Here is a 17,742-nt window from a genome sequence, read left to right as displayed (position 1 = left end):
TTTTCCTTTTTGACAAATAAAAAGGACAATAGGTGGCAGTGCTTACTTTTCCCAAATTAATAGACTCCACGCCTCGACAAGTTTAGCACTTAAGTGCGTTATCTGCTATTTCTTCATTATAAATACAATAAGTAAATATGGCATTAATGAGTGGGGGTTTTTTTAGGTGTGCCGTGGAATTGTTCAATTATTTGGTGTGTCCTGCTACAAAATAAGACTGGGAACGCGGTATTAGAGGTGTGTACGTGGGCAGGGCTTTAGCAAGAATTTTTATAAACTATTGTTGGCACATTATGTAATTTGGTAATTCAATTAGAAGATGAATTAAGAATTTTATTAACATACTAATTTATTAGCACATGTTCTGCTTTTTTTTTTATACAAATTATATTGAGTTTTTGGGCTGCAGTTACCCTCATATACAGCATACAGCTGCTAGGAATGAGTGACTTTAAGGGAGAAAAGAGGAAGAAAATAATTTTGAGTCAAAAAGAGGGACCAAATGTATGTACACTTCAGGCCACTTGCATCTGTTCATCTTTTCAATCCCCTACATCTTTCTTTACAGGGGCTGTTTTTCAGTGTTTTCACTCTCACACTCTCTCATACTGGTCACTGGAAGTTCATGGCACCTCATGGCAAAGAACTCTACATAAAGATGGCCTAGGCTATAAGAAGATTGCCAAGAGCCTGAAACCATTGTCGACCAAAGAAGTTGACTGCACGTGCTCAGCGTCATATCCCGAGGTTGTCTTTGGGAAATAGACGTATGAGTGCTGCCAGCATGGCTGCAGAGGTTGAAGGGGTAGGGGGTCAGCCTGTCAGTGCTCAGACCATATGAAGCACACTGCATCAAATTGGTCTGCATGGCTGTCATCCCAGAAGGAAGCCTTCTAAAGATGATGCACAAGAAAGCCCGCAAACAGTTCGCTGAAGACAAGCAGACTAAGGACATGGATTACTGGAACCATGTCCTCTGGTCCGATGAGACAAAGATAAACTTATTTGGTTCAGACGGTGTCAAGCATGTGTGGCGGCAACCAGGTGAGGAGTACAAAGACAAGTGTGTCTTGCCTACCGTCAAGCATGGTGGTGGGAGTGTCATGCTCTGGGCCTGCATGAGTGCTGCCGGCACTGGGGAGCTAAAGTTCATTGACAGAACCAACATGTACTGTGTAGGGGTTTGGAGAAAATTGCAATGTATGTAGGGAGTCCTAGCTTACGTGTCAGTAGTCCGTGTGTCCTCTCTCAGCCTCCCTCACAGCTCTTAGTCTGCAAGTTAGTGTCACGTTCGATGTCTTTCAATACTTCTTGGAAGTGACCAAGCAAAGTTTCTTGTGAATATCTGATTCCAAGTCTTTCTTGAAGCATTAGAGTCTCGACTGCATCTTCCAGACCCTGTCAAAAAAGGCTTGGGCATTGAAATTTTGGGAAAAGGTGAGTTCCACTTTAGAACAAACCTTTACAAACAAAGCGTTGTCGTAAAGAAAACACACTTCATTTGGATCGCGTGTGTTAGCGTCTTTCAGAAACTGAAAACGTTAACTTAACTAGGAGAGTTACTCTAAAATGATGCCCATCCCATAATTCCCCTTGTTCCTTTATGACCCACATTACTGTAGTCTTTTTACTGTAAAATACACAAATATGTAAATTAAGTCTGTTTTATGCACTTGAAATCGCTCAGCACATTCCATATCACCGATTGCAACACAAGAATTACACACTTTCAGAGTGTATGATGGAATTGTTTCTCCTCTGGTGAATAAACTGAAGAAAAATACAAACTGAGAACCTCTGATTTCATTTTTCACCAGCGTGCCTCCTTTGTCCTACATATTCTGCTTTCATCCTATTGCTATTAAAACACTTGAAAACATTTTTGGGATTTTAGTTAACATGATTGTTGTTTTTTTTTTGTTTTTTTTACAAATTCTCAAGTTTTCAAAATGATTTCTCTATCCCGTCGTTCCTAAACACTTTAAATGAGTTTGCTTTGCTTTTTTACAGTTTCTTACCTCTCTGTTAAACATCATTGGTTTACTTTAAATTCTTCGCTATTTGTTTCTTAAAAGTATTTACTTATTTGATGCCTCTTCCAACAGCTTTCTACCTGAAACAAAACTTGATCCCCTTGATCACATTTTAGTGAAGACCTACAAGGCGAAAACAGCCTTTTTTTTTAATGAAAAGATTTAGTTCCCCTACAACTGTTATTCCCTACCCCTCCCCCCCTCACCTGAATGTTGGATAGGATTTCTACATTGGTTGTCATCACCAAGTCCAGCAATGATTCACTTCTGGTTCGCTCTTCCACCGAGTCAACCAGTTATCTTTCATCATACCCCAAAATCTCTTCCCCCTCGGAGGAACTACAGGTTCCATTTTTCCAATCTATATATTTCTGGATACTTAAAATCCCTCATAACTAAAGTCGTCCTAGTTATGAAAGCCTTTGCATCATCAGATTCTTCAAGATCACCAATAAACTCAGTAATATTTTGTGGGAAGTTCTATCTCCACAGACTATTTCAACCCACAAGGATTCCACGTGTTCACTACTGTCATCGTGTGTGTGTATATATATATATATATATATATATATATATATATACACATTGATATATTGATAAATATGTATGTATCTCCTGGAAAAAGGAGGCAAAAGACCCCTCCACCTCTTCTGTTTTACCTATCTTTTCTAAACAACGCGTAGCCCTCCAATGGTTGACCATGTCTGTCACCCCATGTTTCCTTTATGTCAATTAAATCAGTTTTCAGCTATGAGTTCCAATTCCTCTATTTTACCAGCTTACACGTCTACAATTATTGCCATTCCATTTTGTTCCAAATGTTCCATTTGTGGAAGCTTGCGAGCCGGTTCTCTCCACCTAATATATCGATTTGTCTTAGTCTGTCAATTCTAGTCATTTCAGACCCCCTGAATATATGTATTGTAAAAAAAGTGCTGCATAAAAAAAAGATAATAATAATAAATGGTTTATGGGCATCTTCCTATTATTTGTACTAATCAAGCACCCAGATCCACCTGGGTACTAAGTATATCGCCTTCACTTTCTATCCTGTCTAGCCCCGTTCTTAGTTTAAATTTTCTTGCAAACATCTAGCCCCCCCAAGCTCATTAGACCCCCTTGATCATATTTCATATATTATTTTATATATATATATATATATATATATATATTGTATATATATATATATATATACTGTATATATTAAAAAAAAAAAACCTTCACTATCCCCAAACCTCTAAGGAGAGTAGTATTAAACATTTTTTTTTCTAAAGTACACTTTAGGGTAATATGTAAAGGATCAATGTGGCCACCAAACTACATATGTAGGGTATTTCTATAATCAGAGGATGTTGCCGGGGTCGTTGTTCAGCAGCGGCACTTACTGCGTAGAAGAAATTCTAGGCAAAATCGCACAAAATGATTTTTAGTATATTTAAATGTAGCTTTTAGCACTCGTAATTATTTTTTTTGTGTGTGTTTGCGCCTATGGTTTTAAAAGAAATTCCCACATGTCCTGGAAACAAGGATGTATAATTTGTGCGGAAAAGGGGGATCTTGATTAAACCGACATATGGTATTAAAAGGGTTAAACTTGGGTTTTATGGGGTCTTTTTGTCCGTTTGTTATTTTTGCAGGCGCTGCATTTTATGACGTTGCTGTTTAAACAGTAAGTACATTTCATTGAAATATAGTTCCTTTTTTTTATAGAAAGTGGCCCCTGTGAGGCCGTTTGGCCCCTCACTATACCGTTTGTTTACAGTAATTTCGTGCGTCTGCTATTAACCCTCTGTGTGCTGTATTGCTATGTAGAGATTAAAAAAATCAGGTAAACCAGTCAGATTTTGCTTCCAAAACCCAACGAGAGGTAATGTCTGTCACGAAACCCTCGTGTTCTCTATGCTAATTTACGATAAAAAACAACAGACACCCCCCCCCGTGGTACAGAGTGCCGACCGCTATTTTTCCGGGCCAATGAGCGGCTATAGCGCCGAACGTCACCCCAGCAACAGGTCTTCTTTCATTGGTTGGCAATGTCTGGTTCGACAGCCCTCAGTCCAATGACGCGCGTCAGTCCACCTAGGATGAGGGCGATGATAGGCCTGCGGGCGTGTGCGTGCTCTGGGATTGGATGCTGCGTGGGAGTGGGCGGTGCCGATAGAAGCTGTAGCCGGTGAAGCTGCCGGTATTACGAGGAGTACTCAGCTGGTCAGACGGCGGGCAAACACTTGGCGGACATGGACTTCCTCAGGTCTCTCGGGCACCCGGAGGAGATTTATAACCTTTTCAGGTTTAAGATGGGCGGCTGCCGGGCGGTGATGCCCAAGTTGGACCGGGTGAGTCTGCCAGGGGGGATGCCAGCTTCCCGTCCTAGAGGTTGGCAGGTGGTTATAGGTATTCAGTGTCCTGCATCATTTTCCGGATGGCTGTGCTGAGGGGGATCTCTAATAAATCTCATCTGTACCATGAAATAGCCGCTTCGACCTTTACTGGATAGCTGGGGCCGCTGGCTAATGCACCTGTCCTAGAGGTGCCACATTGAGATGACTACTAGTTAATATATCTGTCCTTCAGTTGGCTAGCAGTACTAGCTAGTGTACGTGTCTTAATGATGCCACATTGAGGTGACAGTCCTGGCTAAGACACCTGTCTTTGAGGTCCCACATTGAGGTCACAGTCCTGGCTAAGACACCTGTCTTAGAGGTGCCACATTGAGGTGACAGTCCTGGCTAAGACACCTGTCTTAGAGGTGCCACATTGAGGTGACAGTCCTGGCTAAGACACCTGTCTTAGAGGTGCCACATTGAGGTGACAGTCCTGGCTAAGACACCTGTCCTAGAGATGCCACATTGAAGTGACAGTCCTGGCTAAGACACCTGTCTTTGAGGTCCCACATTGAGGTCACAGTCCTGGCTAAGACACCTGTCTTAGAGGTGCCACATTGAGGTGACAGTCCTGGCTAAGACACCTGTCTTAGAGGTGCCACATTGAGGTGACAGTCCTGGCTAAGACACCTGTCCTAGAGATGCCACATTGAAGTGACAGTCCTGGCTAAGACACCTGTCTTTGAGGTCCCACATTGAGGTCACAGTCCTGGCTAAGACACCTGTCTTAGAGGTGCCACATTGAGGTGACAGTCCAGGTTAATACACTAGCCCTAGCGGTGTCAGTACTGGTCCATGCACCTGTGATAGCGATGTTGCACTGAGGATACAGTGCTGGCCAACACACCTGTCCTGAAGTTACTGCATGGACAGATACACATCTTAGTGGTGTCCCCTTGAGGTTGCATGTCTCACTGAGGCTGCTGTACTAGGCAGCACACCTGTCCTGGAGCGCCACCCATCACCAGCTGACCCATACACACTACACCTGTCCTAGTAACACCTCTATTAGAGCTGGTAGCAATGACCAATACACCTGTCCTAGAGGTGCCAGACTGACATAGAATCTGGGTAATCTCAATGCAGTATTCAGGATTTATTCGTACGATACATTCGCAGGCGCCCCCCCCCTAAAAATCCAGAGCGGGAGGGCAAAGAATAGGGCTGCGTATTGTTCGCCAGGGGTATGGGCACCAAAAGGGCACCATTGCTAGTCATCTGCTTCATGTTACCAGATGCCACGCTCCGACTTCCTCCTCTATTAAGTGACAGATTTCTGGCACTCAGACGGTTAATGTTTCCAGCTTGCTTGGGCCCGCCCACAGAGTTATGAAAACATTGCTAGCTGGGCGGGAGGAGCGGAGTGGGTGTGTTGCTTGTTTGTTTTGAGGACCCCCTCCCCTTCAATGGTTTCTTCTGCCACTGCAGTGCCTATGGTCGCTCGCTTTGTCCCCTGCAGCACGTGTGGAAAGTTTGTTGCTCTTTGTGATCGCTGGAGCCCCCCAGCCCTGGGGAAAGTTCACTCCACGTTCGGCTGATGGCCAGCATGAACTGTAAGACTGCGGTCTCTCTGTTCAAGAGGACTTTGTCACTGGGCCCAGCTCAGAAGCCCAGCGGCCAGCGGTCACTGCTCACCGTTAGGCTCCAAGAACGGGGGCTGAAGGAAGGCCGCACCGTACACAAATGCTTCGCCCCCCAGCACTTGGCAGCATGTAGATCTTATCCTGTCTCTCTCCCCCGACAGGACTCCATGAGCGACAGCCTGCAGACCTGCTACAGATACCTGAACGAAACCAGTCGCAGCTTCGCGGCCGTCATCCAGGCTTTGGATGGGGAATTAAGGTGAGAAAAGACGACGACTTAACTCTTTCCAAACAGGCGGCTCTGGTGGAACAAGTCATCCTACCCCAAAAAACATGGATTAAATAAAAACGTAAGGTGGCTTCTTTATGCGCTAAGCATGTGATTGGGCAGCGTGGGGGATTATCAGTAACTGCCAGGTTTGGGGTTTACTCCGTGAATGTGATCAGCAGGTAGGTTTGCTGCTGAATCCAGGGGACGCACGCTGAGCTGCGCTGTCTTACTGACATCATGAAGCAGCTGCTGGAGGAGTAACTAACAACGTAACTTCTCAATACACCGATCAGATTGCAGAACGACGGGGACGGCGAGGAGACAGTTTGAGTGACTGCCCCTTTAACTTCCCTAATGATACTTCCCCTTTAAGTGAGAAAATATCATGAAATAGTTTTTGAGTGTTAAAGCCTACGGTGCACTATAATTTTTGGTGTGACTTCCCCTGGTCAGTCACCACTTATGCTAATGAAGTCCTCTCCATAGGCTTTCAGTCATTAAATTAGTCAGGGCGTTCTTCAGGTCGCGTTTAGCACAAGGCAGTATAATAAGAACTCGGTGTGTCAAATAGATTGGGCCACGATAACAGAGCTAATAAAACAAATAACCCACTGTATGTCTGTATTTTCCAAAATACTAATCTTTGTTATTGAACAGAAAATCACACTTTTTAAGTGATACAATTATTTAAAAAGTAAGGAACCAAAGAAATGTAATTGACCGTGCGCTGGGCAGTGCTGTAGGCGACTACAACGGCTTCCATAAACCAAGTTGCGCATTTCGATTTTAATATAGGAATTACTATTTTATTGAAGCTGTTGATTTAGAGCGGGGAGCACAACGCCATCAAGGTTTATTCACTAGAGTTAACTTTTGCTGAACTCAAAAACCTTCTGTGTTTTTTTTCGCGCATGCGTGGCAAGCGTTATTGACAGAGCGCTGATATGATTGATGTACTTTATGTCGCTGTAGAAATATTGGCAGATATCCAAGCACAACTTAACTCATGTATACTGGATAATTTTTAAATTAAATTATTTAATAGCTTTTATTATTTAGCTTCCTATATACACGGTAACAAAGTGGACAATTTTTTCATTTTTTTTTTTTTAGTTTTTATTTTTTGTTTAGGTGTTTTGCACCATTATATGATGCATGGCTTGTTTTAAGATTATCCTCTATGCATAGGTACCTTTTTCCTGGTGGAAAAGAATATAATATATAATAAGGTAACAATGTTACAAACAGATTGTTTATGGAACCTGTATAGCTACAAAAAATATGAAAATGTGTCTGGCCTCCTAGGGAAGAAGCCCGGCACTCCACTCAGAGGGTTATGTTTTTCTTAATAGAATCGGATGGGGCAGTGTAATGATCTTGGGTCAGATTCCTTGCTTTGTGGTAATGGGGGGGGGGTGGGGGGGAAACGAGCCAGGACCAGCCTCCCCCAGTGGGACACCACATTGCCGGTAGTCTTCTCTTGCTGGTGACACGTTGGCTTTCTAGTAAATTCCTATAATTTGCCGTTATAGCTCTCTCTGTCCTATATGGTCCTCGTACCTTCTTAAATATGGCTGCGGACTTATTATTTTGTTTTGCTTTTTTTTCTCCTGTTTTCAGGCATGCCGTTTGTATATTTTACCTGGTCCTGCGTGCTCTGGACACCGTGGAAGACGATATGACCATTAGCCTTGAGAGTAAGGTCCCAATGCTACATAACTTCCACACCTACCTGTATGACCCGAAGTGGAAGTTCACCGAGAGCAAAGAGAAGGACAGACAGGTTCTCGAACACTTCCCAACGGTAAAGGCTCTTTGTATGGCCTGTAAAACGGGGGGGGGGGGGGGAGATTTAGATTACGCTCAAGTTTGTGCATCTTTAACACCTAGTAATGAATTTCAAGTCTTTTTTTTCTTTTTTCCCTATCAGATCTCTCTGGAGTTCAGAAATCTAGCAGCTGTTTACCAAGAGGTTATTGCAGACATATGCGCCAAGATGGGAGAGGGGATGGCGGACTTTCTGGAGAAGAAGGTGGACTCTCTGAAGGAGTGGGACAGAGTAAGAGATCCATACAGTACATTTCAGATGCTCTTCCAAGATGTTTCAAATATTTGTTTTGGGAAGGCATAGAAATGACCCGTTCGCCCCATCTAGTCTCCTCTTCTAACATTCTCCACCTTTTGATAAGCATCTTTCATAATTTTCTTCATCTGCTGATGAGCCAACCGTTTCTAGCAGTTATGTACACATAAATACTCAGTTGTAACTTTTACTTTTTTTTAGTACTGTCATTATGTTGCCGGTCTGGTGGGAATTGGCTTGTCCCGTCTGTTTTCGGCATCAGAGCTGGAAGATGCCATTGTTGGCCTGGACACACACCTTGCAAACTCCATGGGCCTATTTCTCCAGAAAACCAACATCATCCGTGATTACCTGGAAGATCAATTGGAAGGTCGGGAGTTCTGGCCAAGAGAGGTCAGCACAGAACCCATGTTCATTTGGTGAAGTTAACGAGTTAAAGGGAAATGCTTAGCCATTAATATTTTGCTGGAATGTACCGTATTTTTCGCTCTATAAGACGCACCTGCTGATAAGACGCACCTAGATTTTAGAGGAGAAAAAAAAGGAAAAAATATTTTGAGCTAAAAAATGGGCTAAAATATTTATTACAATAACTGAATAAGCTATGAACACAGTAAGACACACACAGACACAGTGAGACACACACACACACACACAGTAAGACACACACAGACACAGTAAGACACACACAGACACAGTGAGACACACACACACAGTAAGACACACACACACAAACACAGTAAGACACACACAGTAAGACCTCCCTCCCTAACCCCCCCTTCTCAGGATCTCCCCTCTAACTCCCTAACCCCCCCTTCTCAGGATCTCCCCCCCCCCGCCCCGGTCACTTACCTTAAACTCCTGTGTTGGAAGCGTGAGGCGTTTGTCTCGGGTGCCGGCGCTTCACTGCTGAGCGCCGGCGTCTGACGTCATATGCCGGCGCCCAGCGTAAAGCGCCGGCACCCGAGACAAACGCTTTCAACACAGGAGTTGAAGCGCTGAGGCAGGCGGCGGTGGCGGTGGCGGCGGCTGCCGCCAGCAAAGGATTCCTGTATATCTGTCAGGCAGAGGGGCCCGAGAGTTGCCGAGCGGTTGTCTTCAGCAACCGCTCGGCACCCCTTGGGCCCCCCTGACTGGCAGAAATCCAGGACTCCTCTGCTGGCGGCCGCCGCCGCCTGCCTCAGTTGCGACCCCGGATTTATCGGCGTATAACACGCAGGTAGGGTTTAAGCTCCGGATTTTAGTTAAAAAAGTGCGTGTTATACGCCGATAAATACGGTATATCGTTGCCCCCCTCCCTCCCTCCCTGCCTGCCTGCCTGCCTGCCTGCATGCATCTTCGCTCCATAAGACGCGGCTGATTTTTCATCCTACTTTGGGAGGAAAAAAACTGCGTCTTATGGAGCGAAAAATACGGTAAAGCTCTATTTTTGGTAAACCCATGGATTTCATCGATACACCCAATAAATGCTTAATTCTCTAGAGACTGCAACTTTTCTCCAGTCCGAATGAGATCAGTCAGTCCCTGTCAATAGAACTGGTCCTCTGTTGAATGTTCACTGTAGTTTAAACATGACCATAGTTGGGGAGGCACGTAGAAGCACTCTCGTAACCTCATAAGAGTAGAGTGTGTTCCTGTCACTGGACATGCATTGGTATAGTTTGGTAAGCCAAGCACCTGGCTTGGCCTGGCCCATCCATAGTGGAGGAGTGTGAGGCAAAGCCAAGCCTGTTTTTTCTTCAGCGAGCATGGCACGATGAGCCACGTCTGGGGTCACATTTGGTGCAACTGAGAACCACTCTCTAGTGCAATCTGTTTGCGTAACAGCATCCTTAGGTTAGAAGATGCTTCAGTTGATGCATCTTATAAGCAGTGATCAAACCTTCCCTTTGTATGCTCACCAGGCGTGGAGTAAATATGGAAAGAAGCTCTCAGATTTGGCAAAGCCGGAAAACATCGTCCCGGCTGTGCAGTGTTTGAACGAGTTGATTACCAACGCCTTGAACCATGTGCCGGACGTCCTCCTTTACCTGTCACGGCTTAAAAACCAAAGCGTCTTCAACTTCTGTGCCATCCCCCAGGTGGGTACCTAGCTGTATGTCTGATGTTTAACCATTGAAGATCAGTTGTCTCTCTCGTAATACCTCGGTTTTCTAAAATGATTTTTCCCTTGTGCTTCCTAATACACAATCGGTTCTGTAAACACTAAGTTTGTTTATAGAAATTACTGCCCCTTTTAGTGAGCTTTTTGTCTTCAAAGTAGTAATTCTTTTATTTAATTTAAACAAAATCTAATTTTATTATTACGGTATTTAAGGTAATGGCTATAGCCACTTTGGCTGCCTGTTACAACAACCAGCAAGTGTTCAAAGGAGTTGTGAAAATCCGCAAGGGACAGGCTGTGACGCTTATGATGGACGCCACCAACATGGACGCCGTGAGGGCCATCATGTACCAGTATATTGAAGAGGTAAGACCTTTTTATTTATTAGGTATATAAAATCAAGCACATAGACGGTCATCTCCAGACAGTTGGCAAATGACTTAGGTAAACTGGAAAAATGGTCAGAGCTGCTGCAACTGATGTCTAATGAGGATAAGTGCAAAGTATAGAATATTTGGTACTGTCCTAACCTCAATGTACAAGGAAAGGGGTTTAGGGGTAATTATTTCTGAGGATTTAAAGGTAGGCAGACAATGCAGTAGAGCAGCAGGTAATGCGAGCAGAATGCTGGGTTGTATAGCGAGAGGTATTAGCAGTAGAGAGAGGGAAGAGCTCATGCCGTCGTACAGATCACTGGTGAGACCTCACTTGGAGTGTTGTGTACAGTACTGGAGACCGAATCTCCAGAAGGATATAGAAATGTTGGAGAAAGTGCAGAGAAGGGCTACTAAAATGGTTCATGGATTGTAGGATAAACCTTAGCAGGAAAGGTTAAAGGATATTAACCTATATAGCCTGGAAGAAAGACGTGACAGGGGGGATATGATAGAAACATTTAAATACAAAGGATGAGAGTTTATTTAAAAGGAGAAATACCACCACAACAAGAGGACATAGTCTTAAGCTAGAGGGGCAAAGATTTAAAAGTAATAGGAGATATCTCTTTACTGAAAGGGTAGTGGATGTATGGGATAGATAGAAGTGGTAGATGTTAAATGCAAGCAAGCATGGGATAGGCATGAGACTGGGCTAGAGATGGGATAAGGGCAGAGGCTAAGGAAAGTATTCAGAGGTTGGGCATGCTAGATGGGTTGAATGGTTCTTTTCTGCTGTCACTTTCTATGTTTTTAAATCCTAACGTTATTTCCTAATTTGTTGAAATATATATATTTTTTTCTTTCGTTTGCAGATCTATCAGAAAATCCCTCTGACAGACCCCACGTCGGGCAAGACACAGCACATCATTTCCTCCATACGCAACCTGAGCTTACCCAACGGTTCGGTGGTGTCGCGTAATCATTTGTCCCCCATTTATCTGTCCTGTGCTATGCTTCTGGCTGCCCTCAGTTATCAGTACCTGAGCACGGTGTCCCAGGTGTCTGAAGAAGTGCACACTAGTCAGTGATCTAAGGACGCGCAGGTCTGGTGGAGGTAAACTGATGATTTTAGTGACGTATCGGAGAACTCGGCATTATCAGATACTTCTTGTTCCGTTTCTTCACTGAGTGTCTCTTTATGGACGTTCCAAATGCCATCTGCTTTATCCTACGAGATCCATGACACCTTAGAGATTCCCTCCTGGAGAACGTTTTCGAACAAGATCACAGCACTTTAAGCACATAGATCCCAAACTAGTTCTGCAAGATTCAAGCATGAGGCGTCTTATCAAACAGGATATTGTTTGTTTGTTTGCTTTTGGGACTGTCGCTTTTATCGCTTTGTTGCGTTCAAAATGATTTGGGTTATCGTCCGTTTAGCTCCTGTCCTCCTGATTCCAGTGCACCATGTCAATCAGAATGCATTGGTCAGGCCAGGTAATGGCGAGGCTTATAGCACCAGGTGATCTTAAGCTCATTTTTGGTCAAAATAGAAAAAAAAATGCCTTTTTAGAAATCTTTTCTTTTTATTATTATTATCAAAGAAATACAATGTTGGTTAAGTAATAAGGATCTCCTTCTATAGAGCTTGGGGGAAATTCATAGAAAAGTTACTAGATTCTTACCCAGAAATGTCTGCAGTAATATACCTCCGGTATTTATTACAGCCGTGAAGCACTTGGTTATTTGTGGTCAAATAATGGCGTATACCTGCTTCTTGTCTCCCCAACTAGAAAATGTCTCTGATTCTGTTATGGAGCCTGATGTAGTCATTTTATTGCCGTGTCCTGGAACACAAGCAGTAGCCTTTTAGAGACTTTTATAAATGACACTTTGGGTTCTGCGAGATGGAGGAGCCATGTTTGCTCTGCCCACCTCACTATCTGTTGAGCCTTTCATCAGCTCGATACTCCGAAGGAATGAGTAAAAAGGAAAATGTGACTTCGTAAAACCATTGTTATCGGATCTAGTTAAGGGTTGTTGCGTAATTGGGTCACACACCATGCCGAATGGTGACAAACTGGATTGTAATTTGCATTTCTGTTCATTTTGAAACTTGCTTACGCCCCTGGAGATTTTTAAGTCCCTGCTTTCGTAAACCAGCTCCTGTATTCTGTACACGCAGCTTTCCTGTGACCTGCAGAGTTTTGCACGATCGTGGCAGGCTAACGTGTCAATTCCTGAAGCCAGCTGCTTGATGGAAATGCCTGCACACGCGTGTTCAGAAGTCCCCAAGAATGTAAACAAAATGGAGCGCTGCTCGATTTTACTTTGACGGGGATCAGACAAGCAAACTGTTTGAATGTTCATTCAAAAAAAAGTTTGGTAATTTTGTTGTTTTTCGGTACTTTTGTAAAATTTAGAAAGGGAAAAAAAAAAAAAATAAGGCAACGTAGAGCAGACGTTATTTTTCGGAAAGTTACTCTGCTAATAACATTGCTTGTAAAGATGTAGGCAAAAGAGACATCATGGAGCTGAACCACAACTCTCCTGACTTCTTAGAAGCATGCGTGCCCATACCGTTTAGCAGATAAAACCCTTTTCGGTTTATCTACTTCCTAAATAATTAGAGCTGACGCTCTTGCTTTCCCTGGCAAGCCAAACGTAAACAGCTTTGTTCCCTATATAGCAACTAATTATATATATATATATATATTATATTTTTTTTATTTTCTTTTTAAAGGCACTTTTCATTTAGTTTTTGATAAAAATTGGTTACTTTCACTATATCATTCTTAGGACCCTCTATGGGATCCAGGGAATGTCCACTAAACCATACATTGCAGTTTAGGAACCCTGTATGACCAACAATTTACAAACAATGCCGTATCGAGACATCACAATTTTTATAATATGGCTAGCCTCTTATAGCTTATAAAGGTCCCTTTTACAATGAAAAAGTTATTTTAATAAATGTCTGGAAATATTTATAAATCATTCTAGAATCTCCATTGTTTTTGTTTTGTGTTTTTTCTCTCCACAACATCAGCCTGTTCCAATAATTATAAGTAACGGGTGGGAGCGAGGCCTGCAAAGTGCCGCGTTAACTTTGTGCTGATTACGTTCAAGACGTGGAAAGTTCTACAGATATCCATTCAACGCTATATGTTTTAGGAGTGATGAGAATGATCTGTATTGTGACATTGTTATACAATGTGGTTTTTAATTTTTTTTATTAAATAAAACTGTTAATCTTAAATTGTGGCTCTTCGTATTTCAAGATTTCCAAAATGCTAAAGTGTGGCAGTATGATAAAAAAATATATACACAATTATACCATAGAACATAGAATATCCTGTCTGTTAATATTTACCAAGTTTTTGCTTGAACTATAGTCAACAGCGTTGGAAGTGGTTGTACACATCCATACCAGACGTAAACATGACTGAATTTATAAAAGCTGTGACAAGCACAATTTTAGGCTTTGCACCCATCCCCACATTTCTGGATTGGAGGACTGAGCAGATTAAGGAGGAAAAATAAAAGGCATTTTTGCCCCTTTAAAGCACTTTAAAAAAAAAAAAAAAAAGTCCATTGCACAGAGGTATATGCGACCTGAACAATCCAATAGTGTGAGATCCTCATTTTTGATGGAGGGTATTTCTCAGTAGGCTCAATGTACTTTCGGGGCATCAAGCAAGAAAAGGGACGGGGTCCCACGGCTGTATTCATTAACCCACCTGTTTGCAGGAGGCTTTAAGATTTGAACTTCTCATCCTTGATACAGTAGACGCTCATTGGGATTGGTCTTTCATAATGTGTATTAGACTTGTGCATTCTGATTTGTACAGGCTTGTTTTAAAGAAGATTGGCATTCGTATGAATCTCCAAAAACGTGTGGAAACCCCGACGAAAGTCACAAAAACAAATTGCAAAACGGATGAAATTTCGATTTAATTTGTTTGCCTGCTACAGATGCCTCTCTCCCCTTAGCATATATTTGGGACAGTCGTTTTATCTGGGGTCATACAGGCTTTAAGAAAGCTAAACTTAGCATTTTTGGCAGTATTCCCAGAAAAGGGTTAAGGTTGAAAGTGGGTACATGTATCAAGCATTCAGATTGAAAAGGTTGAAAGTGGGTACATGTATCAAGCATTCAGAGTCCAATAAATCTAACAGGTCCTGCTTATAAAGTATAAGCAAATGCAAGCTCCACTGGAAACAATCAGGGATAAGGTGCAAATTGTATGTTTATATATGTAATATATATACATATATGTATACTGAGAAATCTTAATCTTAACTCAGATCACTGTAAAATTAAAGTTTAATAATATCTTTAAAAGCACAAAACCAAAACACCAGTTATCTTAGAGAGGAACAAAGATAAGGAAAAGCAAAAAAAAGATCTCAGGGATTCTGTGGACCTCAAGCTATTTCTACTGGGAGGCTATTCCACTTATCTGCCACCCCTACAGTAAACTAAACCTTCCATACATTAAGAAGAATTTATTACATTGCATAGAAGTAAAAATCTCAGGAGGAACGTAATTAATATGGAAATGACAATAAACCATTTCAATGTCTGTAAGGAAAGCTGTGCATTAATTTACCAGTATTTTGTTTTTTGTATACATTGTACAGCCAACACACTGTATTTGCAGCATGCTCACACTGTTTGGTAGGCCTCATATTATACATTTGTATTATTTGAGCCTGAGACTAGCTTAGCGCACCGACATTTTTTCTTTTCCCTGTTTGCACATATTTGAGGTTGTTGGCTCCTCATCAGTCTGGTTGCAGCTTGCTGTCCAGGGGTTAAATGGGAGGAGGTTTAATTGCACCTCCCCCAACACATTAATAAGGTTTTGGTAGCAGTATAAACTGCTTTGTGTGCCCACTATGTAGGAGGTGAGAGTAGGATCTCACCCTATTGAGAGTGTGCCTTGACGTGGCGGGTGAGCTTAATTATGCTTTGGCCAATTCCTATAACCAAAATCTCTCATTTATATTATGTTTATATATTTGTTGCCAACTTCATTAGGGTGAGAAGCACAGACAGTATTTTGTTTTTTGTATACATTGTACAGCCAACACACTGTATTTGCAGCATGCTCACACTGTTTGGTAGGCCTCATATTATACATTTGTATTATTTGAGCCTGAGACTAGCTTAGCGCACCGACATTTTTTCTCTTTCCCCATTATTTACCTCTACAGACAAGCAGACAAGATTTTTTTCTTTGCAGGAAGACGCTGTCTCACATACTGACTTCTTCCTGCTCCCTGTCATTCTGGTCTCTGCATCTGCCAAGAAGTCAGCGGAGCTGAGAAAATGGCTGGGGAAGGTGAGTGACGAAATTTTATTTCGGAATTTAATAAAAAGGCCATCTCTCTCTTTTTTTTCCTCACTCCTGTTGTCCTCTGTCCCCATCAAGTATATACACTTTTTTTATTCTCTCTTTTATTCTTATTTCTCTTTCTCTCATTTTTCATTTCTTCCTTTTTCTTTTTATTTATTTTGTGTCTTTGCCTCATTTTTCATTTTAACTTATTTTCTTCAGTAACTTTAATTTTTTTATCTCTTTTCTCTCTCTTATCACATCTCCCCTGATTTCTTTTTTCTTTCTTCACACATCACAACTCACTCCTTGATATCTACCATACTAGAGTCTCATTACACCTCATACCCTTCACATACCTAGACCATCACACCTCACACACCACTCCTATGACACTCATTACTCCTACACAACACATATTACACCTCACTCCGATCGCATTCCGCCATCACACAATCCCTACCTTTCACCTTAAGCAGAACTAGGATCTACAGCACATACAAAAGCAGGAAGCAAGAATGGAAAGGAAGGGGCGTGTCAAAACAGACCCTCGAGGGAGTGGCTGGGAGAGTAAGGGAGTTGATAGATAGCTAGATAGTCCCTCACCTTTGTGTCTATTGGTTCTGGCAGCTGAACAAGGAGCTCCATTCTGTGCCTACCCAGAATCCCTTGTGGTTGTGGTTGTGGCAGCACCATGAGATTTCTAAAGGAAAAACAAGCCTTCTGGCTTGTCTGGTGTCTGTACATGAGTAATAATGCTTCTACTACCCCCTTAAGTGGAAGGGTTTCCATCACCTTTACTCACTATAACTTATGTAATGGTATTTATCGTGCTACCCCAAGCCTCAACTACTAAGCCAATATCACAAGCTCATGCTGATGAGTCCCATTAAGGATGAAACAGCCGTCCATGATCACTGGTCTGTCAATCACGCCTCCCCAGCCAGATGCAAATCTGGTGAGGGGCATTCCAGGATGCCTCTTCATTGAGGCAAACCTACAATGCCCCAGAGGGGGCTACACAACCTCAGTGTATAGTAAAAAAAAATAAAAAAAAATAAAATAAAAAATATATATATATATAGTAACATGTAAAAATGTTTTTTATGAGCAAGTCCTACAATTAGCACTATATCTTCCCAAAAAATTCCCGCAAGGAAAGAGTTAAAATATTGGTATTATAAATGCCCATAGGGTGCCTAGTTTTAAAAAATGTATGATTTGATGAGGTAAATTGAATTGGCCGGCTTCAAAGATGTCCCAAATATTGGACATGGGGTTACAGACTGACCAGATGTCTAAACGGAAAAAAATACACACCTCACAAAGGTGGCCTTTTACCAAATAACGCAACAAACCCATGCATTTGGGTATCACTGCGCTCAGTAGATGTTGTTTGGGGTGTTGTTTGACACGGACATATACCAGGAGACTTAGTGCATTGAAAGGGTTAAAAACCAGCATTTGAAATACCTTGGGGTGTCTAGTATTCAAAAATATATGGTTCGATGGAGTAAATTGCATTGGCCGGCTTCAAAGATATCCGAAATAGCACATGGGGCAGA

At 42.2% G+C, this 17,742-nt stretch overlaps 1 protein-coding gene across 1 annotated transcript; it reads left to right on the top strand.

Annotated features, from left to right (window-relative positions):
• The first annotated feature begins 4,270 nt into the window (after positions 1-4,270).
• LOC149281530 (squalene synthase-like) lies at positions 4,271-11,923 on the top strand. The gene is made up of 8 exons (XM_089499248.1): positions 4,271-4,369; positions 6,162-6,259; positions 7,892-8,075; positions 8,202-8,330; positions 8,556-8,747; positions 10,259-10,435; positions 10,672-10,824; positions 11,708-11,923. The coding sequence occupies exons 1-8, from the start codon at positions 4,271-4,273 to the stop codon at positions 11,921-11,923; spliced, it is 1,248 nt and encodes a 415-aa protein (XP_089355374.1).
• Positions 11,924-17,742: the final 5,819 nt, after the last annotated feature.

Source organism: Sceloporus occidentalis, unplaced genomic scaffold (assembly GCF_023333645.1).
Source record: "Sceloporus occidentalis isolate IW3139 unplaced genomic scaffold, rSceOcc1.0.p SCAF_131, whole genome shotgun sequence".
In the NCBI taxonomy this organism is placed as follows: domain Eukaryota; kingdom Metazoa; phylum Chordata; class Lepidosauria; order Squamata; family Phrynosomatidae; genus Sceloporus; species Sceloporus occidentalis.
The sequence above is the reverse complement of the archived record's forward strand: the minus strand, read 5'-3'. Positions and strand labels throughout refer to the sequence as shown.

Excerpts from the sequence above, each read along its gene's own strand:
- LOC149281530 (XM_089499248.1), top strand. The coding sequence starts at position 4,271 with ATGGACTTCCTCAGGTCTCTCGGGCACCCGGAGGAGATTTATAACCTT. Across the intron at positions 6,260-7,891 it reads GCTTTGGATGGGGAATTAAG|GCATGCCGTTTGTATATTTT; the intron begins GTGAGAAAAGAC and ends TCCTGTTTTCAG. Across the intron at positions 10,825-11,707 it reads TGTACCAGTATATTGAAGAG|ATCTATCAGAAAATCCCTCT; the intron begins GTAAGACCTTTT and ends TTTCGTTTGCAG.